The sequence below is a fragment of the Harpia harpyja genome, chromosome 1 (genome assembly GCF_026419915.1).
Source record: "Harpia harpyja isolate bHarHar1 chromosome 1, bHarHar1 primary haplotype, whole genome shotgun sequence".
In the NCBI taxonomy this organism is placed as follows: Eukaryota; Metazoa; Chordata; class Aves; order Accipitriformes; family Accipitridae; genus Harpia; species Harpia harpyja.
Window position 1 is genome coordinate 51,735,798 of NC_068940.1, and position 17,737 is coordinate 51,753,534.

Sequence of the window (17,737 nt, forward strand, 5' to 3'; positions counted from 1 at the left end):
GTCTGTACATTCATATGTGTATGTATGTACTTTATGGCCCAGTGCCTTCAAATGTCTTACTCCCTATGTAAGAGTTTGCATATAGTGAAGCACTGTTTTATGAAATACCACCATTGGCACATTCACTACTCCCAAGGAAGGCATGATCTAGGAGTTGTGTAAAGCTGCACGTACAATTAATCTTCTGTAATGTGTCATAATACATTGTACATCATACACTGAATAGTTTGACCAGTGTGTTACTGTAGTGCTATGAATGCCAGAGGTTCTGAGCAAAAGGTTATATCTGTTTCTAACCATCTTAACTTCCAGATCTCATTTGGAGTTTCTGGTTCCAAGAAGCCCAATATCTCAAGGCAGGGTTTTTGCCTGATGAATGTTGATTTCAATGCAAAACAATGCGTACATCAATTCAGTACAAAAACTACTCTGCTCAGCTTTATGTAAATCTTCCAAAATACACTAGGAGCAGGGATTTTAGCCGATAGAAATATTGGATTGGAAGGACAGCATTTGGCAGTGAGGTACTCACCTTCCAGGAGTTAATAACTGGTAAGTGTCCTTACCTTTCCACACTTACAGAGTTACTTTACAGTTGAGATGGGATGACAAGAAGCCAGGTCACTCTACAAACAGTTCATGCCTTCAAAAAGGAATAGATCCTGTGGTCTGTCATAATTCTTTAAAATCAGTAAGAAGTTCTACTCAAGAATACAAGCTGAGATTTTCCAAGACAGGAGCCAGAGTGGCAACATGCCTTTACATATATCAACACAAGGAAATGATCCAATTATAGCAAAACTCATCCAACAGACCTTTGGAATTTTAGATGGAAATCCGGAAGATACTGTCCTTTCCTCCAATTGCCTTGGCCAAACTCCTGAGGACAGCAAAGGGCCAAAAAAGTCATCAGTCCTATGACAAGTGTCAAGGAAACCTGGAGCTATTGCTGTGGTCACGTCAAGTCTCTGTTAATGCCTGTGTGTCTTGCTGTGATTACTCATGCAGTTTCATGGAATCTCTTTGCTCTCATTAAAAGTGTGTAGATTCAACATCTTCTCTCATCTTTTTGTATCCACTGATACTTAAAATAGGGGTAGAACTATTAGCATATCGGAGGGTTAAATCTGCATTTTATGCTATTAGCTATGTCACTAGTAAAAGAAACACAAATAAATTCAAAGAATGCTACAATTTTCTGATTCCTTTTCTGTCATGTTGTATGTTAATTTCTGTTGTACAGAGCATACAGTTTCCGTTGAAATAAAATGCAGTTATGTAGTTACATTATGCCAACCATCCCATGTTAAGGATGGAGTAAGCAAGAAACTGCCCATCCATCTAATTCTGGAGGTGTTCCTTACAAATTAGGCTGGCAAGGCAATGTAAAGAAACCTGCTGCCATCCCTGTTCTCTGAATGAACAGAAAATTCAAAGCTACGTGTCTGAAGGCTTTCAGTACAATCATGTGCCATGCATGGGTATAAAGTAGGGGAAGAAGGCTATGATTCTTTAAAAGTCAACAGGATCAGAGCATTATCTGCCTGAATTGCTCAAACGTAGGTGTTTTTAACACTTCCAGTATTATGGTGTCCCTTGCTTCCTTGAATATCGTATACAGAAGTTCCTGAGCCTGAGTCATTTCAGATCGAAACCGAGATTGGGCAGGTTCGTCATTATCAGAAGATGCCTGCAACTACCTACCAGCCGTGTAGGACACCAGGGCCTCTGGTAGTGAGGAGGGTCAGGTCCTTACTTCTGTTCCAGATGGCTCACAGTTTCTAGCAGGCTGAGCATTTTTTGCCCAGCTTCAAATTTCTAAGGGAAAAAATTTTAAGAAGCTGAAATAAAAGCAAAATAGGATGGGAATATGAAAACAACATTTCTGAGCCCTGCTCAGTTCCAACAGCAACACAAAACTATTCCGTTTATATATTTAGCGAAATAAATCCTGGCATCACCACCAGTATGTTTCCTCTTATTGTGGGGGTTTCTTTTGAGTTCTGTTGGGACAAATATAGAATGAGAATAAGGGACAGATGTCAGTGCTGTAAGAGCTAGCGGGAGCTGGAAAGTCCTTTCATCAGCTGCTTTCAGAGCATTCAAACCTGGCCAGCACCATTCATCTGGACCAGGAGCACTGACAGAGACCAGCTCACGGACTCCCGCTTCGACCTTCAGTTCCTCATGCCCGTCCCAAACCCAAGATCTGAAACAGCAGGATTAACCCATCCCAATCCCAATCTTCAGGGAGGCTCGGCTGCCAGGGTCCCATGCCGTTTGTCACCTTTCCTCAGCCTTTACCTGAAAACTGTTGCTCTTGCTGCGGCAGCCCCTGACCCGCCACCCTCAACAATGCACCGCTGGCTGATTTCAGGTTGCGGAGAGAAAACACTCCCCACGTCTGAACCCATCCCTCCGGAGATGCACGGCTAAGCCCACAAACTCACCGCGTACCAGCGCAGCTACCTAGCTGCCCTTCTCCTCTCAGCCAGGGATTTCTTCTGCTCGTTGCTCGTCCTCCCCCCCACCCACCCTTTTTCTCTCTTCCTCCTGGCTTTTACATTTTTTCCACTGTGATCCATTAGGTATTTACCGACAGGGTAATGTGACTTTTCACACCGGCTCTCTGCGTGCACTGCCCTGCAGACAGGGCTGGATAAAGCCTCTCCCCAACCCCAGCTGGCTGGACATCTCCCCCCCCCCAGCCTTCCCCTCCCCTTCACACTAGCCAAGCCAAGGATTCCTCTCTCCCTCCCTCTTTCTTTTTCCACCCCTCCCGCCTTCAGTGCAAACCCAAGACGCAGGATCCTGCTGAGGGAAAGAGCTCCTTGAAATCATCACTGCAGACCCCGCTGCAAAAGTGCAGAGGAGGAGAGAGAAAAAGCCTCGGCAGCCAACCTCCTGCGGCCGAGGGATTTGCGAGCAGGGCAATGGCTTCAGGCTCTCAGAGATTCTCTCTCACCTTTCTCCAGGGCGTGGGATCTGTCTTCTTCATCCTTCAGATCATCTCTGTTCAGGCTGATGGTGAGTCCCCCATTCAGTTTGGGCTGGGTTGCTATGGCTGGAATGAGACCTGTATGTTGAAATGTGTTATTGCAAAAAAAAAACCCCAAACCTTTTTTTTTTTTTTTTTTAATAAGGAACTTAAATACATGCCGCAGTTTGGGTTAGGAAACATCTGATTCAGAGGTTTTTGAGACTCTACAAATATCCTGGGGTTAAGCACAGGAAGGAAATAAGATCCCAGAAGGCTAAGATTATTTTATTACAAATGACAAACAAAATGACAGGATAGTGAACTTTTCCAGAGGAAATAAGAATAATAAAACAAAGCCAGAACATGAAAAAGAAGACTCAGCTATATTTTAGGAGAGGTCTCCTTATAATTAAGAGTATCTTTTCTCCAAAGAACTTCCCCATCTGCCTGCTTCAGATGCTCCCCAAAGTCAATTTATATGGGCAGGTACTTGAGGAAGGGAAGACAAGAAGTCAAAGGCATTTGTAACCTTTTCTGTTCAGTACCACACACGCTGAAGATGACTACTCACCTTTCTGCATGTGAGTTTTGTCTGCACTTCACTGCCGAGGGATGTGATCAGGACATGAATTTGGCTGAAGCACCAGCCACCAGTTACTCTGAAATGGGACTTCTTACTCGCTGATGATAATCCTGAATAGCTGCATCCCTTGAAAGTTTCCAGTAGCCTATTGCCCTTTTAACGATTAAGCCTGTAGTAACTATGACCAGCTTGCCTTAGCAAAAACACGATTTATTTTTGAAACAACTGTGTCTTTTCCTGGGAGAGCAATGCTGAATGGCCACATTTTTTCACTTTCACAGCTGCGATAGATTTATGCCTGAACTCAGGATTTTTTTTATTTCGATACACTAATCCTTTACCATCAATGTTTGCTGCATTATTCCAGAAAACAGATCTTAAACATTATAGGGCAATAAAACCCCCTTCTTTTTGTTCTCAGAGTATTTTTTCCTCTTTAACCTAAATTTATTTCAGCTGATGACAAAGTATGGCAAAGGAAAGGGAGAAAATTAATCTTGCCTATATGTTTCTATCACTTTGTGTAAAATACCATTTATACAACAGAACCCTGTCTTGTAAATTTCAAGAAAATTATTTTTCATTAAGAATAAAGGAAAATAAATGTGTCAGGCAACTACACAGTGTTGCAGTAGGCAAAACTGCAATTCTGATTTTAGGAAACACTCCTTCCCTAGCAAAATGCCTCTGAAATGAGGAAAAAAAATGCATACCCATGAGAGAGGGTTCTCCACAGAACTTAAGAAAAGGGGACAGGACAGGAGTAATTAATTTCCCTTGCTAAGAATGCTTCATCTGAAGAATTCCCTTATCTTTTCAAGAGCAGCTCCCACCTGGTATTATTTCTATAGAATTAATGGCATCTTCTTTGTTCCTAAACAGACATCCTGTAAAAGAGAAAGGGAAAAAAATGTTGGACATCATTTTAAGGCAGAGTTTGTGACAGATTTTAATTGTCACTCAACAGTTTGTCAAATTTACTTCACACATGGTAAAACAATTATAAGAATTAAAGGGTAGAATTTCTGAAGTACATTACAATTGTAGAGCATTATTATAATACTGTAGTATCCATTTTTATATAACTTCTAAGTATCATTGTGAAAAATGTGCAAGTCCTCTATTAACATGCTCTTCAGTGTGTTCTCCTAATATTAATATTCAAGCAAACAACAATAACACTGTTCTATAAAGCGTCTGGCTTATTATATGTTGATACAGAAGAAAACACTTTATGTGAAGTTTAAAATTTACCATGACATCTAGGCTTACATATTTAGGAAGATCTGAGAGTACAAAACAGGATTAATACTTTCTTTTATAACAGATTCTGGCCTGATCCAGACAGGAAACCACCTTCTCATTTTTGTAAGTTGTAAGTGAAAATACAATTGTGCTACTCTCTAATACATGCAAATGTGACTTAAGTGCCAAAGGACCATTCTGGGTGACACATATGTATATGTGTATTTGTTATTTTTAACTAAAAGTTACTGACTGTTTTTCCAGCCTCTGAAGGGATTTTGAATTCGCCTTGTAAAAACTCTGTGAAATTCAGACTGGCCCCTGTTACAGGCAAACCTCCGAAACTGGTTACAATATATTTCCCTAAGGAAGACTTTCACTTTATTATCTTGCACATAAATAATGACAGAGAGCAGGCAATAAAACTGGAGACCATCGAGGTCTGGTGAAGGTGTAAAGCCTCGAAGCTTAATTGATCTCTTTTGACTAGTATTTACCACAGTGCATATTGCTGTAAGGCAGCTAGACTCCAGAAATAGCAAGGTAAATGCCGAAATAAAAGATAGCTTTGTTTCACTTTGCAGTTTTTTTACGATTGAAATGTGCTTGCTCATAGCTGTTGAGGTGGGGGTCAGAGGGACAGAAGGCTCCTCAAGGGCTTGTTCCTGCTCTGATGTACCATGGTGTGCCTCTACTATTAGAGCAGTTACTGGAGGATAATACAGGTTATTGTGATGGGTCTCAATCATACCAGTGCAGATGCAGGCTTTTTAAAATTTCTTTGCATTTGTGCTGGAATAGGAGAACAAGGATGCGGCTTCATGCATCCTGCAGAGGAGTCGCCTCTGCTTTTTTTGACTCCCTCTTTTGTCTTTTGACGGCTGTTAAAATATCCATACGTATGAACCATAGTTTTCTGCAGAGTACTTGCTCTGAGACAGAGCATGTCAGGAGAGAATGATGGCGATTAATCTACCTTACCGAGACACTCCTGAATTGAAAAAAATGTGCTAATTACAAAACTTTACTAATTGTTCCAGAGTGGAGTTGTTCTGTTGGCTAAATTTGGGTTACATGGAAGACCTATTGGTCAAGCCAGTCATCTGGTAGTGAGCATGCATACTGACCGCAGAGCTTGCAAGTGGAAGGATGCTGAATCCAGAAAGCTAGGCACAATTAGGTGAGGATCTAAGATACATACTTCTGACCTAGAACCAGATGTCTGATGTCAAAGGTAGGAAAAAAACCCTACTATACTTTTTCCTTTGGCTTGCTTTGCACCTTTTTTGTAAAGAAAAGGAAAGAAGTATGCTTTTTCTCTTCTGCTCTCTCTAGACACTTGCATTTGAGTAGCAGGTGTCTAAGCATTTCAGGCTCCCACTTGCAAAACAGCACATATTCTTGTATGTTGCAAAAATAAATGCATAAACGATTCCAACTATTTGATGCTAAAGCATGTAGTAAAATTAAAATTTAAGCTCAGACTGAATTTAGCTGAGGAGGAACTCAAAGGTGACCTCCCAATTTTGCTATTTTTCTGATGATGTAATATTTTAAGCAATTTGAATTAAAGAAGACATCATTCACTTTAGTTTCTCGCAGAAATAAACTCTACATTCATGAGCACTAAGCAGAACTGGTAATTACCCCAATCTCTGTCTGTACTTGTACAGTTTTACTGAATCCTCCACCCATGCTATTACAATCAAGTCCATTGTTACACACAGCCATAGAAATGGAAATTAAATTGCTCTTGAAGTACAGAAGTGACCTTCCCTTCCTCTGCTCTCTTTTACCTCCATTTGAAGTTTTTAACAGTTACATAAAAATAAAATAGACTCCACATTTGCACGTCTTTTACCACATTTATTTTGTTGAAGCTGATTAGGTTTTATCCTTTGAACCAGTAAGTATCATGTCATGAGATCAGCACACTGGACATGCCTTTTAAAGTGCTTTCATTTTATGTTATTTGTGAGAGACATTTTTATTTCAAAGTATATTTGGCTATGCAGTGTTATGTTTCTTCTCCAAGCATGATACAAATCCTGCTGAAGACATGGTGAACTTTGAACCCATTTCAGTGGTCTTTGAACCATACCTATAGGTCTCAGAAGAACTTCTTTTATCTGTTACTGTATTAGAATAAATTAGCCAAACTCTGTCTTCTTGGTAACCAAGAAAATTTGCTAATTTCACTGCAATTCCTAAAAGTATGAAGAAACAGGTTTCGGACTGGTTTTATTTTTGAAGAGTCCCTTTCTTGTGCTTCCATATATCTGATTGTCGACAGCTCTTCAGTCTCAAAAGCATATTAAGGTCCAGTTGTTAGAAGCTGAGTTTAGCAAAAATTTGGAAGTGGAAATAAGGTGGAGTGAGAGTAATGAACCATTGGAACAGTTTACTATAAAGTGTGCTGTAAATTCTCCATTACTTGGAGTCATTGAATCATGACTGGATGCCTTTTGAAAAGACATGGTCTAGTTCAACCATGAATTTTTGGACTTGATGGTGGAATTACTGGGGGAAATCTACAGTCTAGTTATGCAGGAATTAAACAAGGTGATAAAAATGAATCCTAGAAGCCCTGAGATCTATGCTTCTATGAGTATGTTTTCAATCAGAATATATTGGGGAACTCTTAAGTAAAAACTATATTCAGCTATTGCTTGTTTACAAAATTTTCATGCCAAACAATAATAAAAATTATTCTTTTATTGATATATCAAATTATAATCAATACTCTGTAATAATAGTGATCAGATGATGGGAGAGATTAGTGATATAATATAGGTGAGTTATTAAAGACTGTCTTTGGCTTCAAGTGTGAATTTTTCTTCAGAACTATGAATCCAGCTGTTAATTAACAGTTGGAAGAATTATCTCTTATCATTTATGTCTTACCATTGAAGTTAAAACTTTTTCACTAGCTTCAAAGGGGAACCTGAAGAAACTTACTGTGACAAGGGCATTTTCCATTCTGAACCTGTTAAACTCAAGATGTGCATTAAGCCTCCTGAGAAAGACTACTTTGCATGGATTTTTAGCTTGATCTTGGAACCAAAGGGACTAGCTTTGATTAAAAAAGGCTTCAGAAAAGTACGTAGACTTTTGGGAACAAATTTCCATACCATCTGTCCCATCATCACATTATGGGAAATAAGTGTTATGGGGCAGAAATTAAGGGAGAGAGTTGAGAGGGAGCTCAAACATGGTGGCTCTTCAAAGGTACCACAACCAAAGGCATACTACGTTCTTCACACAAATAAACACAAAGACATGATCCTTCATCCTGTGCCTTATGGAAATATGGAACAGTCTCATATTTAAAATTGCATATTTAAAACAGAATGACAATACATCTCTTGATACTATCTCAGAGATAAAACTGATTTCAACTACTCCACACTGTCATAATGTGCTAGAGAGAAAGGGGATACCATCTGAATGTTTCACAGCCCCAATACCAAAAATTACTATGATATCATCAAGTCTGAGAGACAAACCTTTTCTAAAAAAACTTTCATTAAAACTAGCAGTGATAAAAATTTTACAAATATTTATCCAGGACCCTTAGATCCCCAGCTTGAAAATGATACCACTTTTGCAATAAAAAGTGAGAAAAATTCAATACTTTAATATCTCAAGCATGTTAGCCATGCCACTGCAAGGTGCAGAATTCAATTTCAGTGTTGTAGTCTTACTTATTTAAGGGGATTTCCTGCTTTGATGTGCTTTTGTATTTTTCCTATTACTGTGCTAGCATGTCTCCTGTATTTTTTTCCAGTAAATGCCCCTCAGTAATATGACACAGCTCAGGATACTGGGGATCCAGCTATTCCAGTGGTCAGGTGTCCAATAAGTGAACCTTGCATGCTATTATATTTTCTAAGTAAGAAATTGGGCAAAAAGAGAGTGCACATCTTAGAAACTGGACAGATAGCCATAGAGCCTCTAAAGCTTTGGAGAAGATTCATGGGTCACTCTGGTAAGCAGGTCAGCCTCTTCATCCACTTCTGGCTAACCAGAATTTCCTATAAAGCAGTTCACTGTAATTTTCCCAACCAGTAAGTCCTTCCTAGCTTACCCTAAAACCTATTTGTCTAGATAATTTGGACATCCCAGATACCTTTTAGAAGGACAAGACTCTGTTTTTAATCAGCATCTTCATAGCTTCTAGTAAAAAGTTAATTTATCTTAAGTACTAGCAAACACATAACAGTAGTTAAGGAAAGCTGTCTCAGCCTCAGTCTTGGCTAGCTAAAACTCCTTTAAAAATGTAATTGTTACTTACTGGTCAAAAGACTAAATGATGAACTTAATTTCTTCTTATTATATCTTGATGGAGCTCAATCCTTAATGATTTTCCTTTCTCTAAGTCTTCTAACTGAAATACTAATAGCTGGAAAATAAGGGTTACTGCCATGTCAAACTAACGTTTATGATTTAAGTCAGATGCTATACAAACTTGTCCTATATGTCTTTGATGATGCATCTCAATCCTGACAGTCAAATGGTAAAATGTAGAATATGGACAAGTTTTTATTTGGGACAAAGCCTCAGTAAAGCATTACACTTAATCCCTGCTTACCTTTATGAACGGAAGTTGTTCTGCAACTTAAGAATGGTTGTTTAAACCCATCATCTTTCTGCTTATATTATATGTCTCCCTACACTGTGCATACCTCACTATGTCTATTCATGGCTTTGGAAACAGCAGCCTACATTAGTCTTGTGCATTATTTGGGACATTTTACAAAAAGAATCCTGGCATTTCGGTACTTAGGACTGTAGAAGCTTGCTTTTTTCACTGCTCTGTGTAAATTCCCCTGTTCTAATTACAGTTCATGGTGCTGATTATAGTTGAGAATCAAGAGACAATGTAGTCTAGTGGTTAGGACACTGAGCTGTGCTTCTGGGTTGCATTCCTTGGTCAACTACTGTTAACTGCCTGAGAAAATCACTCTGGGTACTCTGAATTCCTGTTCCTTCTCATTGCTGCTTGTCCCAGTCATTTAAATTGCTATCTGCTCAAGTCAGGACGACTTCCTATTGTGCGCATGTAGAATTCCCACCAAAGTAGGCATCTTCATCAGGACCCATTTGCGCTTGCTAGCTAATGTAAACACAAAAGACATATTTACTTGAAAGAAACTTTGCAATTTTTGCTGCAAGGACTGTGATCCTTCCAGTGGGTTAAACTGTGCATGGGTGAGAACAGAAAGCTGTGAGGCACAGACCTACCCTGTATCAATCAGTTTCCCATATTTAGGGTTAGATTCAGATTTATCAATTTGTTGAAAGAATATGTGGTGGAGGTAGCACTTGGTACAGAATCAGGCTGAATTAGTCTGAAGGATTCCTGATACTGGTCAATATATCCTATGAGTGTGAAGCTAGCTACATAGCGAACACTCAGTATGTGCTGGAAGCTATGCATTCATATAACCACTACCACTAATCTACTTTTGAAATAAGACATACGAAGTGTTAACTGACTGAACAGTGCTTAAAAATTGTCTTCCTGCACCTGCAAGCAACTTCAACCTGTACCTTTGAAATCTAGGAGATATCCTGGGGGATGTTATCTTAAGAAAGAAGAGACTTACAGCAATTTAAATGTCAGCACTGTAAACTGTCTCATCGTTTATTTCTTTTTCTTGAGACATCTAGCTAATGTGTTTAGTCCATAACCCAGGAACTTCTCAAGCTTCATTGCCGAAACCCCAACTGCCCTGTTCCCAGTTGCTAAAACCTCTAACTTTCACCCTTACACCTTTCACAGTGTTAGATAAATTAAAGTGAAATAAATGGAACTGAAAAGAAAAATAACACAAGAAATTGTTATGCTAAATATGTTCTTATGCTCATTCAAAAAAGCCCTCCATTAAGAAAAAAATTGTCTATCTTTCCAGAAAGATATGAAAACAAAGTGGCTTTGCAGCAGCATTTAGGAACAAGTTGCCATAGAATTACATCATTTTGACTTTAGAGAATAAGTATAGTTCTATTTCTGACAGGGAAGACTGGGTTGCAATACTGGCTTTTAGATTTGTGCTTACTTTATAGATGTAGTTGTTATAATGCAACTGTAAAATGCTTAGTAATGAATTCCAGTGTTAGAGCCTACAGGAGATGTTCTGACTTTGACTATATGTGTGCATATGAGAGAGTGTCGTGCTTTCTCTCTCCAGATCTTAAGCACAGACCTATAGAGGCAAGACAAGCTTCACATATGGGCTAGGAATGAATAGGGACTTAGCTGTACTTGCTTTTTTGTTGATGAACAAAACTAAGAGAAAAGCTAAGACAAAGATACTTAACGGTGTTGATAAAATTACTCATTCCAAGGAGTAGGTTGCTCATTAAAATGTACTTAGTAAAAGCAAGAAGGCTTTATTTGGTGATAAATTGCAATACTTTTGTTGAATATGTATTGAGTACAGTACCATGATGAGTGACATGTCCTTTCTTGGTGCTGCAGGGAAAGTGTTTGCGTTTGAGTCCAAGAACAAGTCTCAGGGTCTGGATCTAGCTGAAGCCGAGAAAGCTTGTGTTGACCTGAGTGCTCGCTTAGCAACTGCAGAAGAACTGAAAAGGGCTGTTCTGGACTGTTCTTTTGCTGGCTGCACCACGGGATGGCTCGCCAGTGGCTCTACTGGGTAAGGACAACAGCATAACCCTTCCTGAGAAGTATGAATGACAGTCAAGCAAGTTTTCCTCCTTGACTAAGAATATTACTGAAAAACACTGGCCACAATTCAAGCACCGTGACATATAGCTAAATATGCCACTCTCCCCACAAAATCAATTTTGTACAGCTAATGTTGCAGGGACACAAATATTTAGCAGTCTCAGATCACATATTTTACAGACCTGAAGCAATTTCCTCTTCCTCTTTCCTTCTGAATTATGTGGTTCCTTTTCACCTGTGCTGAGCCCTAAAGGAGCTGGGAGGCTGAGGACACAGTGCTGGAGTTAGAGTCAGTGCTCCCACCGACTCTGTTATTCCCTACTCCATAAGAAGCTCAACAAACAGAGCTTCTTATGGAAACCACGTATCTGTCTCAGGTATTTACACATGTCTGAATAGACAGTAGGCATGTTTGAATAGGTATGACTTTAGATGTGCTTAGATATGATAACGCACACGTGGTAGAAGGTTTGCTGAGAAAGCTCACCAGGGAACTGTTACTGTCCCTCAATGTGCTGAAATGTATTATTTGACGTAGCTCTGGTGACTGAGCTTTGCCTCACATTACAGATAGCATTGCAAGATGTACTGGCCTGCCACAGCCTCGCTAGGAAGCATCGTTGCCTCCATAGAGACTGGTTCAAAGCAGGAATGCACAAGTGTCCTGTAGTGGAAGCCGCTTCCCTCTGTTGATCATAGTTTCAGGAGGCCAAAGTCAGCCTTCATGAGTACTCTGGAAGTCCCAATGACTTTCAGTGAAAGTTAAGATTTTGAGAACATATGTCCACATAGGTGCTAGCTGTATGCCAGAAGCAGCATGGCCCTGTCGCCATGCCACTCTGTTGTGGCTGATGAGGGCTTCCCAAACTCAAGCTAACTCAGACTCATTCCAGTCTTGCACAGGTCCAGCTATGTGACACTGCACTGGGCCAAGCACCTACATCCCAACTGCCCAGTCTCTTCCAAAACGGAAGTCTTCACAACATGCCTCAGGAACAGGTCGACAGGCTTCATATTTGACAAAGAGACCAAATCACAGAAAATTCAGTTTAAAAAAAAACAAAAACAGAATGGAGAAGCTGAGGGTTGGCATGAAAGTCTCATGTCACTGAAGCTGGGACCATACAGGACTTGCCCAGAAGGAGGATGAGTAGATCCAAAGCCCCTTCTCTCTTGAATCTTTCCTTCAGCAGGCTTACCAGCCACAGCCTTAGCGTAATACGTATATTCATTCTCCTGAGGTGCTTTACAGAGTTCTCATGAATTAGAGGGTAATATCTAATCTATTGTCAATGTTCAAAGATGATAAAGTTTTGTTTTGTCAAGGTACTGTTTCCAAGTTTCCAAACTTTAGTGTATTGCTGGATTTTGTGGAAGTTATCAGTTATTTAAGTAAGCATTGGTGTTTGTGTATTTTTAGTGATGAAGTTTCCAAAGGACAGAAAATTGCTACTGTTAATGAAAGGTGATATTTAAACAACTTCAAGAAAAAGCAGCTAGTTCTAGTGATCCTTTTTTTACCAGGTGAAAAATTGTTTGAAAAATTGTATGTACTTTTGGTCATTAAAAAAAGTCCAGAAATCTCTCAGGATATAAGACAGTGATCTAAACCCTAAAAATTTTATTCCTAAGCCAGCTGCTGAGAGGTCATGCAGGCTGAAGAGCCAGGAAAACTATTCGTCTCTAAGATGTGCATGGCAAAGTTGTTGTACAGGTTCTTTTATACAGCCTCAGTATTATGGAAGTAAGGAATGATGATGAGTAGGAGAAGAAACCGTCCCTTTTTTATCTAAGCAATACCACTAGTTAGTCCTGAGAGATCCTCAGTTAATTACTGCAGGCACTGGAGCGACAACTATTAATAGACTTGTTGTGGACCTATCCCTGAATATCTTCGATATCAAAATCAGATACAGTGATAGTATTGTACACATCACACCATGATGATGTGAGAATGTACCCATCATCATACCAATGGAAAGGAAAGGAAGATATCTCATCCCTTCCAACTTTCCGTACTCCATTCCTCCAGTAAACCTGTCTTTAATATGGAAGTCTCTAAACTTTATTTATCAGGAAGGACATTGTGGGGGCACATCAGCATGCCATTGACATGCAGTCACCACATCTGACCTTCACTGGAGAGCTTTGCCAGAGAGAATAGTTCTTCAGAGCTGGAATTTGATACTCTCTTCTCTGTGACTATTTTACCCATGGCTGGGCAAGCACCAGAATGTATGTTACTTGGTTCGCTGAACTGGGTATTTTTGACTCTGGGGAAAAACAGGAAAAGTATAATGCCTAAAAAGGCTACACGGGTTTCACTGTTAGTTAATGCAGCTCTGGAGAAAGAAATGAGCAGTTGAGTGCGAAGTATGCAAACGAGACACAGTTATCCAAGTTGGACAAGCTCAAGTAGAATATAAAGATTTTCAGAGGGATTTAGATGAACCGGCAAAATGACAACAAATGGAGTTCAATGATAATACATGCAGGAGGAATACGCAATCTACTTGAAAATATCTTACAGGGTTCTGATTTACCTCTGTCAGCCCAGGAAAGATATAAGGACATCGCTGTGGACAGCACAACAAAAACCTCTGTCAAACTGCAGCTGTAGTAAAAACAAAAAACCAAGCAAACAAAGAAGTTGCTAGAGTGCTTATGGAATGGGATGGACAATATGAAAAATACATACATATATATACACATATAGGTCAGCCTCCTTTGGAATACTATATATATTACTGTTACTACATCTTAAGAAAGAGACTAAAAGAGGCTCAAAAAAGGGCTCAAGAATAATTAAAGGAATGGAAAAGCTATTAAGAAGAGACTCAAAATACTTTACTAAATTAGTTATTTAGTTTTAAAAATATACCTAAGGTTACCTATTCAATACTTTGGGCATTTACTTCATAAATGGGAACATGACCGCAAGGATAAAGGATAGCTGGTAAACAGAAAAACCTCAATCCACACTCAGATGATTTAACATGGAGAGGGGAAAGCAGGCTCCACAGCATGCCCAGAAGGTTACAGAAGTAGGGAAAATTATTTCCAAAATAAAGGTCTCTTTTCTGGGCACACCTTTTGTTATTTATCTTGATGGACCTCTACATCTTTGAATCTGATGGAGTGGCCCAGGGAAAGGACTGACCTCCCCACATTTGCCAGGTCCAAAACTGTTCAGGACTTTATAGGTTGGATCTAAAACCTTGGAATCCTCCCAGCAGCTGACTGATGTCCAGTGCAGATCACAGAGCTTTAGTCTAATATTCTCCCATATCCTCTTGGACTGTATACATCAGAAAGGAGACGAATAGGAGGGAACATGATAAAAGAAGTTCCTAATTTCAGGAAGAATGCAGTTTGGTTTATTTATTTGGTTCCTGGAAAGTATCCCAACCTTTCCCCTGAGGAAAAATGGATTAGACGTTGGCAGCAGAAGTAAACACAAGCAAATGATGTGAGTGATGTCATTACAGTGTTGCAGATTTTCTGACACGCTTCAGTCCTCCTCCCACCAGACTCAAAACTGAACAGGAGTTCTAGCAGACATGTAAGGACTTTTTCACCTCTAGATCAGTTTTCCACGTTTTGCACAAGTCAGTGATTTGTTCACTTCTGATGGCTATTTTATGGTCTTAGTGAATAATTACAATCCCACTCCTAGTAAATATATCCATCGCTGTTGGCTGTTGTGTCCTTATTATCATTTTTATAGCCAAATCAGGGCTGGAAACCCATGGGAGTTTCTCCTGTTACGACTGAGGCACATCACTGACTCTGCATGAGCGTGTTTATATTGCCTGCTCTCTGGGCTATACCTCTTAAATGGGCAAAGAGGAGAATTTGGTCTGAAGAACTAGCCCAGCCTGGGTGACTGTCAAATTTCTGATGACTCGTATGTAAATGTGGGTCCATATGTAAGTATGCAAAGATTTTGAGATTATAATCCAACATCCTTTGTTGGATCCAGTGAGGTTGTGGCTGCCCAGCTCACTCCAACCTACTTCTTACTGACCCACTGCAGTGACTGTTGCCTCCTCAGCTGTGATGGTAGAGGTGCTTGTCTCTTGTCTATTTTAAGTCAGAAGTGAACAGAGTGGGCAACCAGCTACTAGTTCGGGTGTTAAAAACCATCGTTCTGCAGAGAGTTATGCTGGTGGAAGAAGACGCCAATCTGCTGGTGGAAATGCTCATGTTGTGCTCTCTAATCCACTTTGGTCCCTGCAAACAGGGCTAGCCCAAGCAGCAGTTCTCGACAAATATGATTCAGTTCAACTGATGTAGGATGGAAATTGCTTAAACAAATAGATCTCTGCCAGCAAATCCAAAGAGACAATAAACTAGGTGGTTTTGTGGTTTGAGCAGCCTGGGACAGAACCTCTTTCACAGGCATAAGGGGATGTTTTTGTCTTCCACTTTCAGTTGTTCTGACCAACCCAATTCAGAGTTCAGGGCTGCTTGCACAAGCAAGTCACTGGCAGGTCCAAGAGCTTGGGAACTTTTAGAGAAGAGCCACTGACAAGAGGATAAGGGGTAACTTCTTCCAGCAGGCCAGAAGTAAACCATTTACAAGTCAGTCCTGACATATGTAATTTACAAAGCCTTACACATTGTTACATTTCAGGAAATGAAATGTCGTTAGGCAGGTCTCATTTGTCAGATGACCCCTAATAGCTATTTATACTAAAAATGACACTCTTACGACTTATTTGTATGTCAGACAAGTGAGTCAGTAAAACCAGCAAGCCATGTGCCAGAATATAAATGAAAAAAGGTGGCAGAGTTCTCTGAAGGGCTCTCACTACTATCTTCGGAATTCAGATGTCATACTGGGAAACCTTGTGTCAAGTCCTCCAGCACTGGGCAGCGTGTCCTGTAGGGTCTTACGTTCATTTCTGGGGTTTTTGAAATTTGGAAAGTGAATATGACACAATTTTTCTTATGATCAGCCCTGTGCACAGAGTATTAGAAAGCAGCTATTTATTTTAGAAATTGTAAACATCCTCAACAGCTTGTATTAAGATATTCATAGCAAATTTACTCATTTCCATCACTTTTCTAGGACTGAAAAGCTGAAGCTGTCCTATTCCCTATCCTATTCCTTATTTGTCTACAAAAGAATGAAGCCGTGTATCCCTTCTATAAGGGCTTTGAAGCTCTGCATAGACTTTCTATTCTATGATAGACCTCCTGCAGGGCTGTCAACCTGTTCCTTTGCATGAAATTGCCCTGGGCTGTTTCCTACCCAGTCCCTGGAGGATTTATTTCGGAGGGGATAAGTCTGGAGTAAGCAAGCAGAGTCAGCTAGAATAAGCCTTGCTGTGGGAGTCAGAAGACTGGGGTTCTTTTCTTGGCTGACCACAGACCAGATGTTTGCTGCTAGGAAAGTTACTTCATCTCTATTTTTCCTTCCTTTTGTTAGCTCTTAGGGTTTTGCACTGACTCCTGTTGAATGCTTCTACAGTGTCAAACATAACAGGACCCTCACTGCAGATGACACCAGTGGGAAATGTAATAATAAGACTCAGAAATGACATTTCACAAGACTACCTACTTCTTTTTCTGCCTACTGTGTGGGACTTGCCCAGCACCTGGCAGTAGCGTAATAACAACACATTTCTTGGGAAAGAAAAAAGCAATATCCAAGGAATGAAATAAGGGTCGGTTGCTAACCCTTGCCAGTCCTCTCATCTGTGTGTGTAAGCCCTTGAACTTGTGGGCCCTGTGATATCTATCCAGGTGTACATGCTATAACAGACCCACTTGCCTATTTGCAGAGCAGCAGTCCTAATGATATGTCAGTTTGGCAACCTCTCTGTTTTATTTCAAGGCTGTGCTCTGCTGCCTGATGATAATGCACATGAATTTGCTCCCAGACATGTGTATGAAGTAGGTCAATTAATTCCCTTCAAAAGAAAAATCCAGACATAGCTGACAGGACACGGTCCAATTAAAAATGTTAGAATTGCTTATGAAACTGCCTGAGCAGGTCTTGCACTCTGAAATGCCTTCATGTCACAAACTCTAGTCCCACAGCCCACAGCTGGTGTCATGCTCTGCTAGAAGATGACTTTGTCTTCTCATTGTTTCTTGTCAATCATCTCAGAAAGTCTCATACAGAGAAAAAACAAAGTAATTGTGTTTCAGGAATAGGGATTTCTACATGAAGATCAGTCAAGAGACTTGAATTTAATGTATGGACATGACCAGTTTACTCCAAGGA

The 17,737-nt window shown here is 40.0% G+C and overlaps 1 protein-coding gene across 2 annotated transcripts in view; it reads left to right on the top strand.

The window, feature by feature from the left end:
• The first annotated feature begins 2,749 nt into the window (after positions 1-2,749).
• SUSD5 (sushi domain containing 5) overlaps positions 2,750-17,737 on the top strand; it is a 43,826-nt gene continuing 28,838 nt past the window's right edge. Inside the window, exons 1-2 of one of the 2 annotated variants that reach the window (XM_052793949.1) lie at positions 2,754-3,027; positions 11,293-11,470. In XM_052793949.1, coding sequence (XP_052649909.1) covers positions 2,934-3,027; positions 11,293-11,470 — 272 coding nt within the window. In that variant the 5' untranslated portion in view covers positions 2,754-2,933. Of the gene's footprint in view, positions 3,028-11,292; positions 11,471-17,737 lie in introns of both variants that reach the window. The other variant, XM_052793958.1, reaches the window with a different exon arrangement.